This window comes from Silurus meridionalis, chromosome 3 (genome assembly GCF_014805685.1).
Source record: "Silurus meridionalis isolate SWU-2019-XX chromosome 3, ASM1480568v1, whole genome shotgun sequence".
Lineage (NCBI taxonomy): Eukaryota > Metazoa > Chordata > Actinopteri > Siluriformes > Siluridae > Silurus > Silurus meridionalis.
In genome coordinates this window covers 1,171,014-1,192,655 of record NC_060886.1, presented here as the reverse complement: position 1 = coordinate 1,192,655, position 21,642 = coordinate 1,171,014, and the positions used below count along the sequence as shown (strand labels likewise).

General features: G+C 41.2%; 1 protein-coding gene across 3 annotated transcripts in view; it reads right to left on the bottom strand.

The window, feature by feature from the left end:
* The window catches only part of thsd7ba (thrombospondin, type I, domain containing 7Ba), a 266,155-nt gene that overhangs the window by 65,153 nt on the left and 179,360 nt on the right, over nucleotides 1-21,642 (bottom strand). For all 3 annotated transcript variants that reach the window (XM_046845273.1, XM_046845275.1, XM_046845274.1), the window contains 3 exons: nucleotides 17,778-17,969; nucleotides 14,814-15,080; nucleotides 13,703-13,881 (listed from right to left, as the gene is read on the bottom strand). In XM_046845273.1, the coding sequence (XP_046701229.1) occupies nucleotides 13,703-13,881; nucleotides 14,814-15,080; nucleotides 17,778-17,969 (638 nt within the window). The remainder of the gene's footprint in view (nucleotides 1-13,702; nucleotides 13,882-14,813; nucleotides 15,081-17,777; nucleotides 17,970-21,642) is intronic.

Genomic DNA, 21,642 nt, shown 5'->3' with positions numbered 1-21,642 from the left:
AAGTGCTTTATTTATAGACGATCACACACCGTCCCTTTAAAAACAATCCTCTTGCACAGTAAAACAGCGCCCCCAGCGTTCTTCAGTAACGTGACCTTTTGCATTTCGTGCTGGATCTTTGCAGCGTTGTCAAAACGGAGAGCTGGACCTTCATGTTTGGGAAGAGGGTAAAATTCGTAGGAGCCAAATATGGTGATCCGACGATCATCATGCACGTGTTGCCGGATGTTTTTTCGGTGGTTGAGCTTGTCGAAGCTCTTGTCAGCTTTCAGTGATGTTCTTCTGCTCTTGAAGCGAATGTGCCACTTCAAACACCACAGACGACGTCGCGGTGTTGCCGTATGTCAAACGTGTGCCGTCTCAAACGTCTCTTTGGCACTTTTGCCCAGTTTCACGCAGAATTTTATGTTTGCTCTTTGTTCTAACTGGCTGTCTGTGATAAAACCGCAGTCATGGTAACGCAGGTGGTCAGAACAGCACCAGTTACACCATTAGTCTCCTAATACAAATATACAAGTATTTGGAAGATGCCATTATTTAGATTGACAACTTTTTCATTCACACGACTGAGCAATTGAGGGTAAGAAACTTGCCTCAGGGCCCAGGAGATACTTAACAATCCTTATTTCTGACTGGGTTCCTGACCTGACTTCAAATCTGTCTGATTAATCATGATGCCCTACCTTTGGATAGAGTTCTCTTTAATTAGAGATGCTCTGTGCAGCTGGAAATGGTTCCAAATTTCCTGAGCAACTCAAGAACTTTGAGTCTGCTACAATGTGTTCAGGACATTTCAGTGATAAGGATGATGTTCTGGGACTTGAACTCACAATCTTTTTGATCCACCTTAACCACTGAGCTAGCATTACTCCTAACAGGAAAAAACCTGACCTCCTGTCTTCTGCCTGTAGATTTAACTCATCTATAGACAGAAATATTCATAGCTTTACAGGGAGTGCAGAATTATTAGGCAAATGAGTATTTTGACCACATCATCCTCGTTATGCATGTTGTCTTACTCCAAGCTGTATAGGCTGGAAAGCCTACTACCAATTAAGCATATTAGGTGATGTGCATCTCTGTAATGAGAAGGGGTGTGGTCTAATGACATCAACACCCTATATCAGGTGTGCATAATTATTAGGCAACTTCCTTTCCTTTGGCAAAATGGGTCAAAAGAAGGACTTGACAGGCTCAGAAAAGTCAAAAATAGTGAGATATATTGCAGAGGGATGCAGCAGTCTTAAAATAGCCAAGCTTCTGAAGCGTGATCATCGAACAATCAAGCGTTTCATTCAAAATAGTCGACAGGGTCGCAAGAAGCGTGTGGAAAACCAAGGCGCAAAATAACTGCCCGTGAACTGAGAAAAGTCAAGCGTGCAGCTGCCAAGATGCCACTTGCCACCAGTTTGGCCATATTTCAGAGCTGCAACATCACTGAGTGCCCAAAAGCACAAGGTGTGCAATACTCAGAGACATGGCCAAGGTAAGAAAGGCAGAAAGTCGACCACCACTGAACAAGACACACAAGCTGAAACGTCAAGACTGGGCCAAGAAATATCTCAAGACTGATTTTTCTAAGGTTTTATGGACTGATGAAATGAGAGTGAGTCTTGATGGGCCAGATGGATGGGCCCGTGGCTGGATTGGTAAAGGGCAGAGAGCTCCAGTCCGACTCAGACGCCAGCAAGGTGGAGGTGGAGTACTGGTTTGGGCTGGTATCATCAAAGATGAGCTTGTGGGGCCTTTTCGGGTTGAGGATGGAGTCAAGCTGAACTCCCAGTCCTACTGCCAGTTTCTGGAAGACACCTTCTTCAAGCAGTGGTACAGGAAGAAGTCTGCATCCTTCAAGAAAAACATGATTTTCATGCAGGACAATGCTCCATCACACACGTCCAAGTACTCCACAGCGTGGCTGGCAAGAAAGGGTATAAAAGAAGAAAATCTAATGATATGGCCTCCTTGTTCACCTGATCTGAACCCCATTGAGAACCTGTGGTCCATCATCAAATGTGCGATTTACAAGGAGGAAAACAGTACACCTCTCTGAACAGTGTCTGGGAGGCTGTGGTTGCTGCTGCACGCAATGTTGATGGTGAACAGATCAAAACACTGACAGAATCCATGGATGGCAGGCTTTTGAGTGTCCTTGCAAAGAAAGGTGGCTATATTGGTCACTGATTTGTTTTTGTTTGGTTTTGAATGTCAGAAATGTATATTTGTGAATGTTGAGATGTTATATTGGTTTCACTGGTAAAAATAAATAATTGAAATGGGTATGAATTTGTTTTTTGTTAAGTTGCCTAATAATTATGCACAGTAATAGTCACCTGCACACACAGATATCCCCCTAAAATAGCTAAAACTAAAAACTACTTCCAAAAATATTCAGCTTTGATATTAATGAGTTTTTTGTGTTCATTGAGAACATGGTTGTTGTTCAAATTAAATCCTCAAATAAAATTAATCCTCAAAAATACAACTTGCCTAATAATTCTGCACTCCCTGTAGTTTGTTCAGATCTTTGGAATTAAAGTCACAGTTCAAATGGTTCCTGGTTGCAAGATCTTTCAAAATCCCTGATACACATATGCACATATTTGTACAAATTATATAATTATAAGAAAATCAGAATAAACGATGAGATGCTTCATGGTTTGGGGTTCTGGAACATCTGAGCAGCCAGTAAAAGGACATTGTTCCTTCAGGTCCTAGTTTACTCAATATTCCAGCTTTTTTTTCACTAAGGAAACAATCTGTTTATTTGTACATACATAATAGATGTATTCTGTAATAAACCGAGGTAGAGGAAATGGGGAATTGTCCTCTTCTCCACACTGATGCTCGTATCCCTCTTTTCGAGCCACACTCGAGAAAAAGTGCATGCTAACTGACTCATTACGCTCTCGTCCTGAGGGCCGGCATGTTTTTCTGCGTTCCTGCGGAGAGCGGCTTCAGAATCGGCAGATAAAAACCACATCTCCATTACAATAATAATGCTTGTTTATGTCCTGAGTAATAATGAAAGCGCATGCTTCAGCACGCTGGATCCATTAGCACAAGGAGGAACACCGAGCTGGAAAAACAAACCGATAAAAAATATATATATTTAGAAAATAAATAAATACATAAAAAACAAGTTAAAATCAGTTTTAAGTGCATTCCAGAGAGTAAATATCAGTGCACCAGTCACCGCTGTGTGTTTACAACAATAAATACACAGGGGTGTTAGTGGGGACCAGTTGTGTATTGCACTCATTCTAAATCATTTATACAGTAGGTGGCCTACTAGAGCAGCTACGATACAAACAAACAAACCAACCAACCAATAAACAAACAACAAACGTTAATAATTTAATTAAAGTGCTTTATCAACAATAATGGGTGAATTCAGTGCAAATAAATCCCAAGCAAACAAACAAATAAATAAATGAATAGTGCAATTTTTAATGAATTAATTTATTAATTACTGGATTAATTTATTGTCGAATTAACATTTTGTTATTTATTTAAAATCCCTACTTGAAATGATATAGTGCATGACAAATTATTAAAATGTTTTATGCATTATTAAATAAGTAAATAAAGATTGCAAATTATATATAATAATTCATTGTTCGAACCCAGCCATTAGGGAGGCACAAGCCAGTGCATTCTTAGTGCCGGTCCCAAGCCCGGGTAAATGGGGAGGGTTGCGTTAGGAAGGGCATCCAGCGTAAAACATGTGCCAAATCAAAGATGCGGATCACAAATGAGAATTCCATACCGGATCGGTCGAGGCCGGGTTAACAACGACCGCCACAGGTATCGTTAGCCGACAGGGTACCGGTGGAAATTGGGCTACTGTTGGCGAAGGAGGAGAAGGAGAGGAGGAAGGCGTCTACAGAGACGGCAGGAAAGGAGCAGTGTAGGAGAGTGGAGGTTCGGGTTGGTACTTTAAATGTTGGTACTATGACGGGTAAAGGGAGAGGTAGCTGATATGATGGAGAGGAGAAAGGTAGATATGCTGTGTGTTCAGGAGACCAAGTGGAAAGGGAGTAAGGCCAGGAACATTGGAGGTGGTTTAAACTGTTTTATCATGGTGTGGATGGAAGAGAAATGGTGTAGGGGTGATTCTGAAGGAAGAGTACAGTAAGAGTGTAGTGGAGGTGAAGAGAGTTTCTGATAGGGTGATGATCGTGAAGGTGGAAGTTGAAGGGATGATGATAAATGTCATCAGTGCCTATGCTCCACAAGTTGGCTGTGAGATGGAGGAGAAGGAAAGATTCTGGAGTGAATTAGATGAAGTGGTAGATGGTGTACCTAGGAAAGAACGGTTGGTGATTGGGGCAGATTTTAATGGGCATGTAGGTGAAGGGAACAGAGGTGATGAGGAGGTGATGGGTAGGTATGGTTTTAAGGAGAGGAATGTGGAAGGGCAGATGGTGGTAGATTTTGCTAAAAGGATGGAAATGGCAGTGGTGAACACTTATTTTAAGAAGAAGGAGGATCATAGGGTGACGTATAAAAGTGGAGGAAGGTGCACACAGGTGGACTATGTGCTATGCAGGAGATGCAACCTGAAGGAGATTGGAGACTGTAAGGTGTTGGCAGGGCCGGCATGTTTTCTGCGTTCCTGCGGAGAGCGGCTTCAGAATCGGCAGATAAAACCACATCTCCATTACAATAATAATGCTTGTTTATGTCCTGAGTAATAATGAAAGCGCATGCTTCAGCACGCTGGATCCATTAGCACAAGGAGGAACACCGAGCTGGAAAAACAAACCGATAAAAAATATATATATTTAGAAAATAAATAAATACATAAAAAACAAGTTAAAATCAGTTTTAAGTGCATTCCAGAGAGTAAATATCAGTGCACCAGTCACCGCTGTGTGTTTACAACAATAAATACACAGGGGTGTTAGTGGGGACCAGTTGTGTATTGCACTCATTCTAAATCATTTATACAGTAGGTGGCCTACTAGAGCAGCTACGATACAAACAAACAAACCAACCAACCAATAAACAAACAACAAACGTTAATAATTTAATTAAAGTGCTTTATCAACAATAATGGGTGAATTCAGTGCAAATAAATCCCAAGCAAACAAACAAATAAATAAATGAATAGTGCAATTTTTAATGAATTAATTTATTAATTACTGGATTAATTTATTGTCGAATTAACATTTTGTTATTTATTTAAAATCCCTACTTCTGAAATGATATAGTGCATGACAAATTATTAAAATGTTTTATGCATTATTAAATAAGTAAATAAAGATTGCAAATTATATATAATAATTCATTGTTCGAACCCAGCCATTAGGGAGGCACAAGCCAGTGCATTCTTAGTGCCGGTCCCAAGCCGGGTAAATGTGGAGGGTTGCGTTAGGAAGGGCATCCAGCGTAAAACATGTGCCAAATCAAAGATGCGGATCACAAATGAGAATTCCATACCGGATCGGTCGAGGCCCGGGTTAACAACGACCGCCACAGGTATCGTTAGCCGACAGGGTACCGGTGGAAATTGGGCTACTGTTGGCCGAAGGAGGAGAAGGAGAGGAGGAAGACGTCTACAGAGACGGCAGGGAAAGGAGCAGTGTAGGAGAGTGGAGGTTCGGGTTGGTACTTTAAATGTTGGTACTATGACGGGTAAAGGGAGAGGTAGCTGATATGATGGAGAGGAGAAAGGTAGATATGCTGTGTGTTCAGGAGACCAAGTGGAAAGGGAGTAAGGCCAGGAACATTGGAGGTGGTTTAAACTGTTTTATCATGGTGTGGATGGAAGAGAAATGGTGTAGGGGTGATTCTGAAGGAAGAGTACAGTAAGAGTGTAGTGGAGGTGAAGAGAGTTTCTGATAGGGTGATGATCGTGAAGGTGGAAGTTGAAGGGATGATGATAAATGTCATCAGTGCCTATGCTCCACAAGTTGGCTGTGAGATGGAGGAGAAGGAAAGATTCTGGAGTGAATTAGATGAAGTGGTAGATGGTGTACCTAGGAAAGAACGGTTGGTGATTGGGGCAGATTTTAATGGGCATGTAGGTGAAGGGAACAGAGGTGATGAGGAGGTGATGGGTAGGTATGGTTTTAAGGAGAGGAATGTGGAAGGGCAGATGGTGGTAGATTTTGCTAAAAGGATGGAAATGGCAGTGGTGAACACTTATTTTAAGAAGAAGGAGGATCATAGGGTGACGTATAAAAGTGGAGGAAGGTGCACACAGGTGGACTATGTGCTATGCAGGAGATGCAACCTGAAGGAGATTGGAGACTGTAAGGTGTTGGCAGGGGACAGTGTAGCTAGACAGCATCGGATGGTGGTCTGTAGGATGGTTTTGGAGGCGAAGAAGAAGAGGAGGAGAGTGAGGACTGAAAGAAGAATAAGATGGTGGAAACTGAAGGAGGAAGAGTGTAGTGTGAGGTTCAGGGAAGAGGTCAGAGAGAGGCTCAGTGGTGTTAAGGAGGTGTTGGATGATTGGGCAACTACTGCAGGAGTGATGAGGAGGCAGCTAGAAAAGTACTTGGTGTGACATCTGGAAATAGAAAGGAAGACAAGGAGACGTGGTGGTGGAATGAGGAAGTGCAGGAGAGCATAAGGAGAAAGAGGTTGGCAAAACAGAAGTGGGATAGACAGAGTGATGAGAAAAGTAGGCAGGAGTACAAGGAGATGCGGCAGCAGGTTAAGAGGATGTGGCGAAAGCCAAGGAAAAGGCATATGAGGAGCTGTATGAGAGGTTGGACACTAAGGAAGGAGAAAAGGATTTATACAGATTGGCCAGGCAGAGGGACCGAGCTGGAAAGGATGTACTGCAAGTTAGAGCAGTAAAGGATGGAGAGGAAATGTGTTGACTAGTGAGGAGAGTGTGTTGAGAAGGTGGAGGGAGTATTTTGAGCAGCTGATGAATGAGGAAAATCAGAGAGAGAAGGTTGGATGATGTGGAGATGGTGAAGCAGGATGTAGATAGGATTAGTAAGGAGGAAGTGAGAGCAGCGATTAAGAGGATGAAGAGTGGAAAGTCGGTTGGAAGCGTGGAGATGTTTAGGAGAGATGGCAGTGGGTTTTGACCAGATTGTTTAACAGGATTTTGGAAGGTGAGAAGATGCCTGAGGAATGGAGAAGAGTGTGCTGGTACCGATCTTTAAGCATAAAGGAGATGTGCAGACCTGCAGTAACTACAGGGGAATTAAGTTGATCAGTCACACCATGAAGTTATGGGAAAGAGTAGTGGAAGCCAGGTTGAGAGAAGAGGTGTCCATCTGTGAGCAACAGTATGGTTTCATGCCGAGGAAGAGCACCACAGATGCCTTATTTGCTTTGAGAATGTTGATGGAGAAGTATAGAGAAGGACAGAAGGAATTGCATTGTGTATTTGTGGATTTAGAAAGCCTACGACAGAGTGCCAAGAGAGGAGTTGTGGTATTGTATGAGGAAGTCAGGTGTGTCAGAGAAGTATGTGAGGGTGGTGCAGGACATGTATGAGGACAGTGTGACAGCAGTGAAGTGTGCAGTAGGTACGACAGACTGGTTTAGGGTGAAGGTTGGACTGCATCAAGGATCGGCCCTGAGCCCTTTCCTGTTTGCAGTGGTGATGGACAGGTTGACGGACGAGGTCAGACAGGAGTCTCCTGGACTATGATGTTTGCGGATGATATTGTGATTTGTTGTGAGAGTAGGGAGCAGGTTGAGAAGAGCCTGGAGAGGTGGAGATATGCGCTGGAGAGAAGGGGAATGAAACTCAGTAGGAGTAAGACAGAATACATGTGTGTGAATGAGAGGGAGGGCAGTGGAGTGGTGCGGTTGCAGGAGAAGAGCTTCAGAAGGTGGAGGAATTCAGGTACCTGGGGTCAACAGTGCAAAGTAATGGAGAGTGTGTTAGAAGTGAAGAAAAGAGTGCAGGCAGGGTGGAGTGGGTGGAGAAGAGTGACAGGAGTGATTTGTGATAGTAGGGTATCTGCAAAATGAAAGGAAAGTTTATAGGACTGTGGTGAGACCTGCGATGTTGTATGGATTAGAGACAGTGGCATTGAGTAAAAGACAGGAGGTGGAGCTGGAGGTAGCAGAGCTGAAGATGTTGAGGTTTTCGTTGGGAGTGACGAGGATGGATAAGATTAGAAATGAGTTTATTAGAGGGACAGCGCATGTAGGATGTTTTGGTGACAAGGTGAGGGAGGCGAGATTGAGATGGTTTGGACATGTGCAGAGGAGGGACATAAATTATATTGGTAGAAGAATGCTGAGGATGGAGCCACCAGGTAGGAGGAAAAGAGGGAGGCCAAGAAGGAGGTTCATGGATGTGGTGAGGGAAGACATGCAGGTAGTTGGTGTAAAAGAGGCAGATGTAGAGGACAGGGTGGTATGGAGACGGATGATCCGCTGTGGCGACCCCTAATGGGAGCAGCCGAAAGAAGAAGAAGAATTCATTGTTCAATTACTGGATTCATTGGTTGTTTAGTTATACATTTCTTTCTTTCTTGCTTTATACACTTTATACATAAATAAATGAATAAATAAATAAATAAATAAATAAATAAATAAATAAATAAATAAATAGTGGAAACTAATTAAGGACTTGATTCATTACTGAATTAATTTATTGATTGATAAATATTTATTTATTTATTTATGTATTTGTTTGTTTGTTTATTGTTTGTTTGCTTGTCTATCTATTTAATATTCTTACTTTTGAAAAGATTGACTAAATGATCATTTTATTATTTAATAAACAAAATAAATAAATAGTTTTTTTTTATTATAGATTTTTTACTCAATTCATAATTTTCTAATTCATTCTTACTTCTGTTCAGGGAAGCCGCAACCAACTGCAAATTTCATCAACTTGGAGGAGTACACATCAACAGTGACCAGCTACATCAGCAAGTGCATTGATGACGTGAACATCTCCAAGACCATCACTACACGCTCCAACCAGAAGCCGTGGATGACCGCCAAGGTGCGTGCGCTGCTAAAATAAGGAGACTCCGCCTTCAGAGCAGGGGACAAGACGGCCTTGAAGACACAAGGGCCAAACTGTCCCGTGCCATCAGAGAGGCGAAGTGCACACAGCAAGAGAATTCATGGCCACTTCCAGGACAGCGGAGACACCCGGCGCATGTGAGAGGGCATCCAGGCGATCACAAACTACAAGATGACATCACCTGCTTGTGACCGTGACGCCTCCCTCCCAGATACATTGAACAATTGCTAGGCCCGCAGCTAGCGGATGTCTTCACCAACATCTTCAACATCTCCCTGAGCAGCGCCATTGTTTCCACGTGCCTCAAGACGACAACCATCATTCCCAAACCGAAGAAGTCTACTGTCTCCTGCCTCACCCATCGTGATGAAGTGCTTCGAGAGGCTCGTCATGAGGCATGTCAAGACCCAGCCTCCACCCGCACTGGACCCCATGCAGTGCGCGTATCGTCCAAACCGCTCCACGGATGACTCATGACTGTGTAGCAATGCACAGCTCAAACCACATCATGGAGTTCGCTGATGACACGACCATGGTGGGTCTCATTAGCAAGGACGATGAGTCAGCATACAGAGAGGAGGTGCAACAGTTAACAGCTTGGTGTGTCTCTGAACGTCGACAAGATGATAGAGATGGTTGTTTACTTCAGAGCGACCGTTCTCCACTGATCATCGATGGATCCTCCGTGGAGATCGTCAAGAGCACCAAATTCCTTTGTGTTCATTTGGCGGACAACCTCACTCATCTCTATCATGGACATTTACACCACACGCTGCATCCGCAAAGCCAACAGCCTTGTGGACGACCACACACACACACGTCACACACACTCTTCACCATCCTGCCATCAGGGAAGCGGTTCCGAAGCATTCGGGCTTCACATCCAGATTGTGTAACAGTTTCTTCCCTCGAGCCATCAGGCTCCTCAACACAGAACTGAACTGAACTCACACACACACAAACAACTGTGTGACTGATCTGTACAAACCGGACTCAACACACACTCATACTCACTTCGCACACCCATCACTTCATTACCATAAGCTGTTTACATGCCGCTTTTGCACATCTTTCCTGGACTGCTGCTATTTGCCTTTTTGCACAACATTTTGTTTAAATTTTTGTTACTGTTCACTTTACGTCTCTTACACACCACAGTGTGTAATATACAACAGATTTACTGGCGGCGCTATTTTGTATTTTGTTTTTTGTGTATTCGTCTTTGCACTGTCTTGTGTTGTCTTTGCTCTGTTTGCACCAGGTTGCACACGAAGCACTTTATGTTGCGAGGACACTTACTAGTCCTTAACCCTATGTTTTCTGTTTCTGTGATTGTTGTTGTATGGAGCATCAGGGTTCTGGAGGAACGTTGTTTCATTTCACTGTGTACTGCGTAGAAAGTGTGACTTTCAAACGTTTTTCAAGTTGGAATTTTAATACTGTCATTTCCCATATTGTGTGTTTGATGGTTAGCGATAAGGCTAGTTCAGTAGCGTAAATGTTCTTCTTGTGGAAGATCGAACTGCTTGTGTCCTTCTATAGATAGTCGACATATAGATGTTCAGTTCAGCTTTTTTATTACATCCAAACACATGCTCCTTACAGAAAGACTCTCCATCCTTCTCACTGATCTACAATATAAACTGCAATCATACAGAACATATCCTCCTGAAGCTCCAGTATAATGCCAGAACTTTAATGATAAATGCAGACCACTCACGTTTTTTGGATTGTGAAACTTGGACGATGCAGTTGAGTCCATTTTGCAAAATCATCTGCACTTTCTAATATTTCCACCACCATGCTTCAAATCTGGAATATACTTCATTTATTCAATTATAATCACACCATTGCAGATTTCTGTCATTAAAATAAGACCAGAAACTTTTTCTTCATCTGTCTTTGAAAGTTTTTTTTACTTCTAAAGGTCAGGAGCACGCTTGGATTCTGCACAGTTTACACTAACCTTCTGAAAGCACAACCAAACAAGAGTCATTATGTGGGATGTAGCAAAGACTCGCTAGTTCCACAGGAGCAGCAGCTAATTATCCTCAGCATGGAGAAATGTCAGGTTCCCAAAGCACAAATAAAGCCAGAACCTTTTTATATTGTTTGACAATCAGAAACATTCTGGATCTATTCTATGTGCTCAAAGACGTCTTGATGTCAAACGCCCCTTTAACCTCCACCTCAGAAATGCTAATCGTTTGCATGATGTGACTGACTTTGTGATTTATTAACTGTGAATGCTGATCACATGTAATTCCTCAAGAGAGAGATTTTTCTGGCTTGACAGAGGGATGGAAATCAGATTGGTAGTAAAAACCCTTACTGCATGAACTCTACATCAATTCCACCTTAGTCTCAGAACTCTAAATTTTAGCTTAATTATGTAACACACTATCAGCATGAGGGAGGAAATAAATAAGCTCTAATGGTGACTATTATTGCCGCCATGACTCCCATGAGCGTTCTCTTCCCGTACCAAGCAGACTCTGGGAATTTGAATAAGTCTGGAAAGACACCTGGTCGGCCCTTCATACTGTTACAGTAGGTTTATGGAGAGCACAGGAGGTACTTACAGTATTATACACACCTCATATACTCACTCAAACTAATCACCACTGAAACTGTTTCCAATGTAATCGTTATTTTACCTAATTATTAATAACTATTTTTAAGAATTAAGAGGTTGTGGTGAGAGTTTGAGTTTAAAGATTAGGGTTTATCTCAGGGTCTAGATTAGGGTTAAGATTTAGGGTCAAGATTAGGAGATAATGTTAGTGTCTGGATCAGAGTTTGGGTCAGGATTAAGGTTTAGGTGTTGGGTTTGGGTCAGGATAAGGGGTTAAGGTTCAGGGTTAGGGTTTACAGTCTAAGTCAGGGTTCATTTTAGGGTCAGGATTTAGGGGCTAATGTTAGGGTTAAAGGATTAACTTCAGGGTTAGTGGGCTAGGGTGAGGGGATGAGGTTAAAGGTTAGGCTTTAGGGGTTGGGTTAGGTTCAGGATAAGGGGGTTAAGGTTAGGGGTTAAGGTTAAAGGCTAGGGTTTGGTTTAGGGTTAAATGTAAGGGTCAGTTTTTTGTAAGGACTAAGTTTTAGAGTCAGGATTAGCGGTTAGGGTTAAGTTTTCAGACAGGTTTAGGGTTAAGGTTTAGGTCAGAGTTTTCTCTTCACTTCAACTAGGAGACCCAAACCTGGTCCAGCATTACAATGCCCCTGTGCACAAAGCCAGCACAATGATCTGCTTTCCATGGGTTGAAGTGAAAGATCTGTTGCTATAGAGCTTTTAAACACCTTTGAGATGATTGTGAACACTGAGTGCACCCCTGACTTTACTAACACCACTGTAGCTATTTTGCCACCCAAATGAGGATGGGTTCCCCTTTTGAGTCTGGTTCCTCTCAAGGTTTCTTCCTCATAACATCTAAAGGGAGTTTTTCCTTGCCACAGGCTGATCATCAGGGATAAACACACATCGTTAACCTTAACTCTTACAATTCTGTAAAGCTGCTTTGAGACAATGTCCGTTGTGAAAAGTGCAATAGAAATTGACTTGACTTGCTGAATAAAATCTCATAAATCTCCTTAAAATCTAGTGGAACATCTTCCCAGAAGAGTGGAGCTTATTATAACAGCAAATGAAGACTCAATGTGGAATGGGATGTTCAAAAAACACATAGAAATCTTCCAGTGTCCACAAACATTTGTCCAATAAGTGTTTGGACAGTGGGTTTTTTAGTTCAGTTTCCGAGGTTACTGTGACGTCTCTAAAGTTGTGGGAAATGTATTTTAGTAAGTACTCAGGGTTTTTTTTTTAAAAAGAGGAAAAAACAAATGTAACCAGCATGAGCCCAGGACTTCACTTCCAGCTACACACACATCAGGATGAATCAGAGTTGTAATTGTTGTTATTAATCAGATTCAGCTGCAGCTAATCAGGATTGACATTTACACTTCTCGAACACTTGCTGTTCTCTTATCAAATGAACTTTAAAGACTATTCTAATTAAGTACGATTGTCATTTAAAGATGGCCAAGTGCCCAGCATGTCATGAAGACATGCTAGCAGGCTTTTATTTATATTAGAAAAGCCTGCTAGCATGTCTTCGTTTTGTGGTTTTACTATAGACTATAATCACAGTATCATAACTAATGTTTCTTTTCACTTTATAGCTTATCAAACAGCCTAGCATAATACATTAACTTCATATTAGCCTGATGTCCTATAATGTATTGCCATGTGGAGATTCCAAGACAGGTAATGTGTCAGTTTATTAAGCAATCGAGTTAGCTAGTTTTGCTTGAATTTGAGCGATCTTGATTTTTTTACATGATAGATAGCTTAAAGTCAGTTTGATCGTTAGTGTCTAGCTATATAGATTCATATCGCTAGGGTGGTTTGGCTAACATTTGCTAACTACACTACATGGCGCAAAAAATATAGATTCAAATATCAATCTTATGGTCAGGTGTCTATAAACTGTCCATATAATGTATTTAAAAGGGCGGGTAAAATTTGAGCTGTACTGCTTTGTAATGGACAAATTTAGCTTATGATGCTAAACAATGAAATTTTGAATCAGTATGTTATTTTAATTTCTAGCATTGAGGAGTGGTGGCCAGTTATAGGTTCCTTCCCCAATTCCAACCCTTACACACTCTGGGGTTTGTCTTATAAATATTGAATTGTTAGCCTGAGCCAGTTGCTGAGGACGTTGTCCTCTTTCCCTCACACCTCACCTGATTCTTCAGGTCAAGTTTGGGACAGGGTCGCCCCCCATTAAATGGTTTCTCTCGCAGCCATCTGGAGCGAACCCTCAGTCCACTGCCACAGGACACGCTGCAGGGGGACCAGGGGGACCAGGAGCTAAGACGACAGTCCAGGGGACATGGGATGGAGCAGGTTTCCTCCTGCAAATCTGAAGGACAGAGGGAAAGATGAGTCAGGAATGAGACATATAAAGACATAAGGAAAAAAATCTGCTTCATCATGGCACCTGTTAGTGGGTGGATTTATTTATTAGGCAGTAAGGGAACATTTTGTCCTCAATGTTGATGTTAGGAGCAGGAAAAATGGGCGAGCGCAAGGATTTGAGCGAGTTTGATAAATTGTGACGTCTAAATGAGTGGGTCAGAGCATCTCCAAAACTGCAGCTCTTGTTGGCTGTTCCTGGTCCTCAGTGTTCAGTATGTATCAAAAGTACTCCAAGGAAAGAACAGTGGTGAACTGGCGACAGGGTCGTGGGCGGCCGAGGCTCGTTGATGCATGTGGGGAGTGAAGGCTGGACCGTGTGGGCCGATCCAACAGACGAGATCCTGTAGCTCGAACTGCTGAAGAAGTTCATGCTGTTGATGCTTGATGGGTCACGACTGTTTTAGCAGCAAAAGGGGGCCAACAAAATATTAGGCAGGTGGTCCTGATCGGTGTAGCTGGGAGTGGGAGGCATTGTTTTGACTTTCTGAAAGGATAACAGGGATTTGTCAGACTTTTTGCAGGTGAGTAAGGGGTTGGGTTTTTTCTGTTGGAATTGGAAGGTTTGGTCAGGTTTTATGGAGACTTTTTGGAGTGGTGAAAAACGAGGACCAGTCGTGGTTCATCAATACTTACTAAGAACGGAAAGAAAGGAAGGTAAAGAAAGAAGAGTGTTTGATATCTGTTACATTTACTTTACAGCACAGTGAAATCTTTTCTCCACATATCCCATTGATGTTAGGAAGCTGGAGTCAGCTGGAGAAAGGTAACATAAATCTGACCTTTCAAAAAAAGTATAAATGATATTAGGATTGTATTTATTAACCTCAGAAGGTTATTCCCTAGTTTTCTGGGGTAATATGAAGGTTTTAGACTGACCTGTCTCTGCACAGTGAGATGGATCAAGAAGCCGTCCACTCTGGTCAAGGCAGGCCATTGCATGGTAGTGTTTTCCCTCCCCACACTCAATCACTTCCTTTTCTCCTCTCCATCCATTTGGTGACAGAGTCGCCGGGGCTTTGGGCAGGATACACACTGACCAGTTGCCCCAAGGTTCTGAGATTAACTTGTCACACACACATGGCTCGGATTCTACCAACGGATACACGTCCTCCTTCAGACAGCGCTCTCGCTTCCTGCTCCGCCCTGAGAAGGAGGAAAATAGAAGGATTATTATGCAGGGTATTTATATGGATACAGTGTACTCTTGCCACCCTGATGTTGGTCAGGTTCCTATAAGAGCACGTCCAATTATGAATTATTTTATTCATCAAAGACTTCATACATATTTTTACCCATTGGTTGTCATCGGATGTTCTTGAAACAAGTTAGTTTCTGTTGTCACTGTTATAGCAACTTATATATACACATTGTTTTACATTTTTACATTATTTTCTTTTCTTAAAATGTGCACCTGGAAGCTTCTGTCACCAAAACAAATTGCTTGTAAGTGAAAACATACTTAGCAAATAAATCACTGTCTGATTATGTTTTCATAAACAGATGTTCCTTCACCAGCTTCTCTTTATTCTGTCCCTTGATGTCCTGAAAATGAAGTTCCAGAGCTCTGATACTGGAGACTCCTTCACTAATGTTCAATAAACCTACAGAGCACTGTTTTTTTTTTTTTTTTTTAACAACGGATTAGAAATGCATGTTAACTTGTCATTTGGAGCTGAACATTGTCAAACCAATTTTAGCCAATCAGAATCCAGAATTCATTGTTGCTGTGATTTAAGCCCATACAGAGTTCACTGCATTATAGGCTGGATATTTTATTATAATTATTGTTTTATAATTATTATTATAATTATGCATAATAAGAAAAATCTCAGGCAAAATGAAACAAAAATTTATCTTTCTGTCCCCCAAGATATAAACACAGCACTAGTTTAACTGGAACAGTTTAATATGTTTAAACCAACACTTAGTCTGGCAGCCTGGCTAATGTGCGTTAGCATGCATAGCATCACCAATGCACCACTCCATTACCAGCATGAAAAGTAGAGTCATTTCACACCGCTGAGAAATCACAGCTGAATTTAGCCTTCAGGCATTTAAGATCCTCATACTGAGCTTTAATTCGAACTGTAATCGGTCAACTTCCCCACCTGCGTCACTCAGCATGCTGCCTCGGGCTTTACATCTCATTTCAGATAAAATATGAAGAGAAAATGATAAAGGCTTCACGTGCGTTTGATGTCAGTCGCTGCGTTTGGTCAGAAGGTAATTTAATTCATTGTCTCGAACAGCAGATCTGACAGTAATGCAGGGTTTATAATAATGCGTCCCGTTTTCTTATCGTTTCCAACTTCATTTCCAACAGCTCCTCTGCAGGGACGTGAACAGCCTTCAAGATTCCTGACTAGCATTGCAAAATTCCAGGAACCTTGTCTGGAAACTTTTCATGGGAATTTATGGGAATAAATAGGAATAAATCAAGGATTTACAAAATTGCAGGTCAGTTGAAAAAAAATCTTGCATGATAATTTTGGATTAAACAACCAGATTTAATGCAATTTTAGTTGGATTTCTGTACTGTGCATTTACCAATCACATGCACACAGCACAAAAGTTTGGGGACACGTGAGCATAAGATTGGGTTATGATCATTTCTATGCATCCCGTTTTACAATTAGTCCTCATTTGCTGTAATAACAGCCTCCACTCTTCTGGGAAGATGTTCCACTAGATTTTGTAGAGAATCATTCAGCTGTAAGGGTGTTAGTAAAGTCAGGTACTGATGTAAGTGAGGTGAGGAGGCCTGGGCTTTAGTCAACGTACACATTCTTGACAAAAATTGTAAAGGTTGGAGCTCTATAGCAGGAGAACAAATGGAAAGCAGATCTTCATGGAGCTGGCGTGACCTCTAGCAGGAAATGCTGTTAAATTAGTTCAGAAGCCTTTCAGCAATATAGAATGCCAGACTTTGGCTTAAGAACATCAACTGGACAAGACATATCGCATTTGTGACACGGCCACGGCCTCTAAGTGCTCCAAAGGGAGGAATTCTCTCCAGTTTCTTTCCTCCTCTTTCAAGCCTCATCAGCGTCTGTCGCCCGTCTGCCTCCTTCTGAGCCACTGCGGAGTCATTTTCTGGTTTTGACACTCATTTTCCATACTCAAAGATCACCTACTGTGAACGGTTCCAGCAGGAGATTAGAGGCGTCTCAGCTCTCGGGCTTCGCTGCGTTTGTTTTTCAAAAGACGTAAGAAAAAAAAACTTATGATTGGGTTGTCATTAAGATCCAAAGCTGCTTACATGGTGCATTTTTTTCTTCTCACAGACGACGAGACACATTCATCAAACATCTAATCTGCACACCAAAATAAAACCACCGGAATTTTGACGATTCGGAAATCTCAAGATGCTGAAGCAGAACACAGGAGAATAAAAACAGAAATGGAAATACAGTGGTGTTAGAAATAACAGCTGTAGGTGATCTTCCTCTCAGAAATGAATGTTAGCATGGTGGGCCATTAGCACACACACTTCACTACTGTATCCTGCAGCAATACCAGTTCTTACAAAAAAGGGTTCATATACATGAGATGAATTTTCACAAAAGCATTGATTTAAATGTTATGACTGTTAGATGAAGGAAAAGGGTCGGGCTTCCAGACAGTTCAGAACACTGTCAATCATTCCAGATTCTGATTGGCTCATATGTATTTTAATTTGATGGCATGGTTTTAGACTTGCACTAGCATGAACGTTCCTATGGACACATTGTAACTCCATTAGTGACTGCAGAGCAGAAGATGAGCAAGTGTGTATGTGTGTAAGTGTGTGTGTGTGTGTGTGTGTGTGTGTGTGTGTGTGTGTTTGAGTGTGTTGTTTACCAGTGACAGTGCGTTTGCGGGTCCGTGTCCCTTCACAGCCGGAACACTCTGAAAATTTGGACCAGGGGCTGAAGGTGCAGTCATCCTTACAGGAAATCCAGCAGCTCTGCACTTGAGGAGGCATCGGCCCCGCCCACTGTACACACTCGGACATGCCCACTGGTTCGTCGTTCTCGTTCACACAGCTCAGTGCTGATAACACACACACACACACACACACACACACATATATATATATATATATATATATATATATATATATATATATATATGTGTGTGTGTGTGTGTGTGTGTGTGTGTGTGTGTGTGTGACAGATCCATTGCCAACTGTGTTTCTCAGACTTATGAAGAAAGAACCTTGAGAGGAACCGCCCTCAAAGCAAACCGATATTCATCTAGATATCTACTCATTACGATTTCATCAAGTCTATTTTGTTCACTGATGGAGTACAAAATAGTTTGCAATCCAAACACTATCGTCATGTGACTAAGATTGTTGGTTACCATGGTTATTGTAGAGGGTTGCATGATACCCTCATGGATCTTCAGGCTGTCCATGCTGGAGGTCATTTTCAGCCGCAGTGTTCATTTCAAACAAATCTTTTATATTTAACTGGACTAATGACTAATCCCAGAGAGGGGTTTATTTGTTTGTCATGTGACAGATGCACAGGCTCTGGACAGGAAACATCTTCCACGTTATGAAGGACGTCTCAAAATGGACAAATCACTCAGATGAGTGGTGAAAACATCAGTTCTCTTTAAAAAAAGAAAATCTTGACAATTCTGATATTGAATAAATGAATGAATGAATAAATAACTATTTATTAATTAAATTTTTATTATATTTATTAATAACAAGTTATTTATTCTAATTATAATTATAACTAATATTTTGTGTGTTTCTTAAATGCAGACGTTTGTTACAGTATGCTGAAATAAGTAGAACATATTTTTAGAAAATCAGGAATAAAAAAAAAAAGAGTTAATATTAAAAAAAAAATAACCATACCCACTTTCACATATAAAGACTTCTCTATTAACCAAATAAAGTCTAATTTCTGCCAATTTAATCGATTACTCAATTTAATTTATGTAAAAAAATGTTTATTGCATTGATTTGATTTATTCTATTTTATTTGTTTATTTGTGTGAATAATTCTTCTACTGAAAACTGGATTTTTTTTACCTTTAATGAAACAAATAATCCAAATAAAAACCTGAATCGATCATTTTTTTGGCTGTGAAAAAGGACAAAATGATGAAATGATGGCACGGCTGATGAAATTATTTCGCACAAGGAAATAATTAGTTTTCCTCCATTGCAGGTTTCAGTCATTACCTGAGAACATGACGTTCCAGTCTAAAGTCCTGTATTTATTATGTTTTCTCACCTGTGACTTCCTTTTATAGAAAAGCAGTTTTTATGACCTCATTTTAAGTAATTTATATCACAATCAGGCAGAAAGTAATAAAATGCTTTTATGTATATAAAAATTAAACAGATGGACATGTTTGGACATGCAAAAGGACATGGTAGTGGATTTTAGGAAGTGTGAAGGAGACGGTAGTGCATTTTGGAAAGCGTGAAGGAGACGGTAGTGGACTTTAGGAAGTGTAAATGAGACGGTGGTGGACTCTAGGAAATGTAAAGGAGACGGTAGTGGATTTTAGGAAGTATAAAGGAGATGGTAGTGGATTTTAGGAAGTGTAAATGAGACGGTGGTGGACTCTAGGAAATGTAAAGGAGATGGTAGTGTATTTTAGGAAGTATAAAGGAGATGGTGGTGGATTTTAGGAAGTGTAAATGAGACGGTGGTGGACTCTAGGAAATGTAAAGGAGATGGTAGTGTATTTTAGGAAGTATAAAGGAGATGGTAGTGGATTTTAGGAAGTGTGAAGGAGACGGTAGTGGCCTCAGGAAGTGTAAAAGAGACGGTAGTGGATTTTGGGAAGAGTGAAGGAGACGGTAGAGGACTTTAGGAAGTGTAAAGAAGATGGTAGAGGACTTTAGGAAGTGTAAAGGAGACGATAGTGGCCTCAGGAAGTGTAAAGGAGACAGTAGTGGATTTTGGAAAGCGTGAAGAAGACGGTGGGGGATTTTGGAAAGTGTGAAAGTGACTGTAGTGGACTTTAGGTAGTGTAAAGCTGTGATTAAACCCATTACTATCATGAACAGCAGACTGGACTGAAGGACCAACACTGATGCTGTGTATAAGACGGGGTTGAGCAGAATTTATTACAATGCATGCAGCAGGACGCTGAAAATGTTTTATCAGTCTGTTGTGGCGAGTGCCCTTTCTAGTGCTGTGGTTTGCTGGGGGAGCAGCATCAGTGCCAGGAATGCAGGCAAGATCAATAAAATCATCCGCAAGGCCGAATACATAATCAGACACAAACTGGACAGATTGGAGACAGTGAGGGACAACAGGCTCCCGTCAATCTATCTATCTATCTATCTATCTATCTATCTATCTATCTATCTATCTATCTATCTATCTATCTATCATCTATCTATCTATCTATCTATCTATCTATCTATCTATCTATCTATCTATCTATCTATCTATCTATCTATCTATCTATCTACAAATGAAGTAGATGAAAAACAGGACGTACACAAACGATAGAAACAGGAAGTAGATATTGGCACAAAATGATTAAATGCAGAATGAGTTTAAAGACCAGTTGAGGAGGAAAGAAGTGAAAACTGCATTAGAAAACCAGCTCATCTGTTCATCTTTAATCTCACGTCTCTACCTGGATGTTTCTGTCCTGCCGTGCAGAATAAATGCCATCAGTCTGTTTATTTCTCGTCTCTCAGCCTCCCTTCAGTTTCTTTTTAACTCCGTTTTACATCTTCATGCTGAATGATGGAAAATTATACACTTCAGGCAGCAGTTATTTTCTCAGGTGATTCTGTGAAGCTGTTTTTCTTCTTCCTTCCTACTAATGCAGCCTCCTAAAGTTCTACTCCACACGTTCAACATTGTGTTGTGTGTTGTGTGTGTGTTGTGTTGCAGTGTGCTGTGCTGTGTTGTGTTGTGTTGTGTTGTGTTGGATTCCGGTGTGTTGTACTGTGTTGTGTTGCATTCTGGTTTGATGTGCTGTGTTGTGTTGCATTCTGGAGTGTTGTGTTGTGTTGTGTTGTACTGTGTTGTGTTGTACTGTGTTGTGTTGCATACTGGAGTGTTGTGTTGTGCTGAGTTGTGTTGTACTGTGTTGTGTTGCATTCTGGAGTGTTGTGTTGTACTGTGTTGTGTTGCATTCTGGTTTGATGTGCTGTGTTGTGTTGCATTCTGGAGTGTTGTGTTGTACTGTGTTGTGTTGTACTGTGTTGTGTTGCATTCTGGAGTGTTGTGTTGTACTGTGTTGCTTTGTGTTGTATTATGCTGTAATTTTACTGTGTCATGTTGCACTGTGTTGTGTTGTGTTGTATTATCCTGTGTTGCATTCTAGTATGTGGTACGGTGTTGTTTTGTGTTGTGTTATGTTGTAATTTGTTGTGTGTCATGTTGCACTGTGTTGTGTTGTGCTGTGATGTGTTGCATTCTGTTGTGGTGTGATGTATTGTGTTGGTCTGTCTTGTGTTGTGTTATGCTGTAATTTGTTATGTGTCATGTTGCACTGTGCTGTGGTGTGGTGTGGTGTATTGTGTTGCACTGTGTTGTGGTGTGGTGGGTTGTGTTGCACTGTGATGTGTTGCATTTTGTTGTGGTGTGATGTGTTGTGCTCTTTTGTGTTGTATTATGCTGTGATTTGTACTGTGTTATGTTGCATTGAAGAAAGACGACGCAGAGTTAAAGGAACGTGTCTTAGCGCTTGAGCGATACAAGCGCCGGTGGAATCTAAACTACTGGTGAAA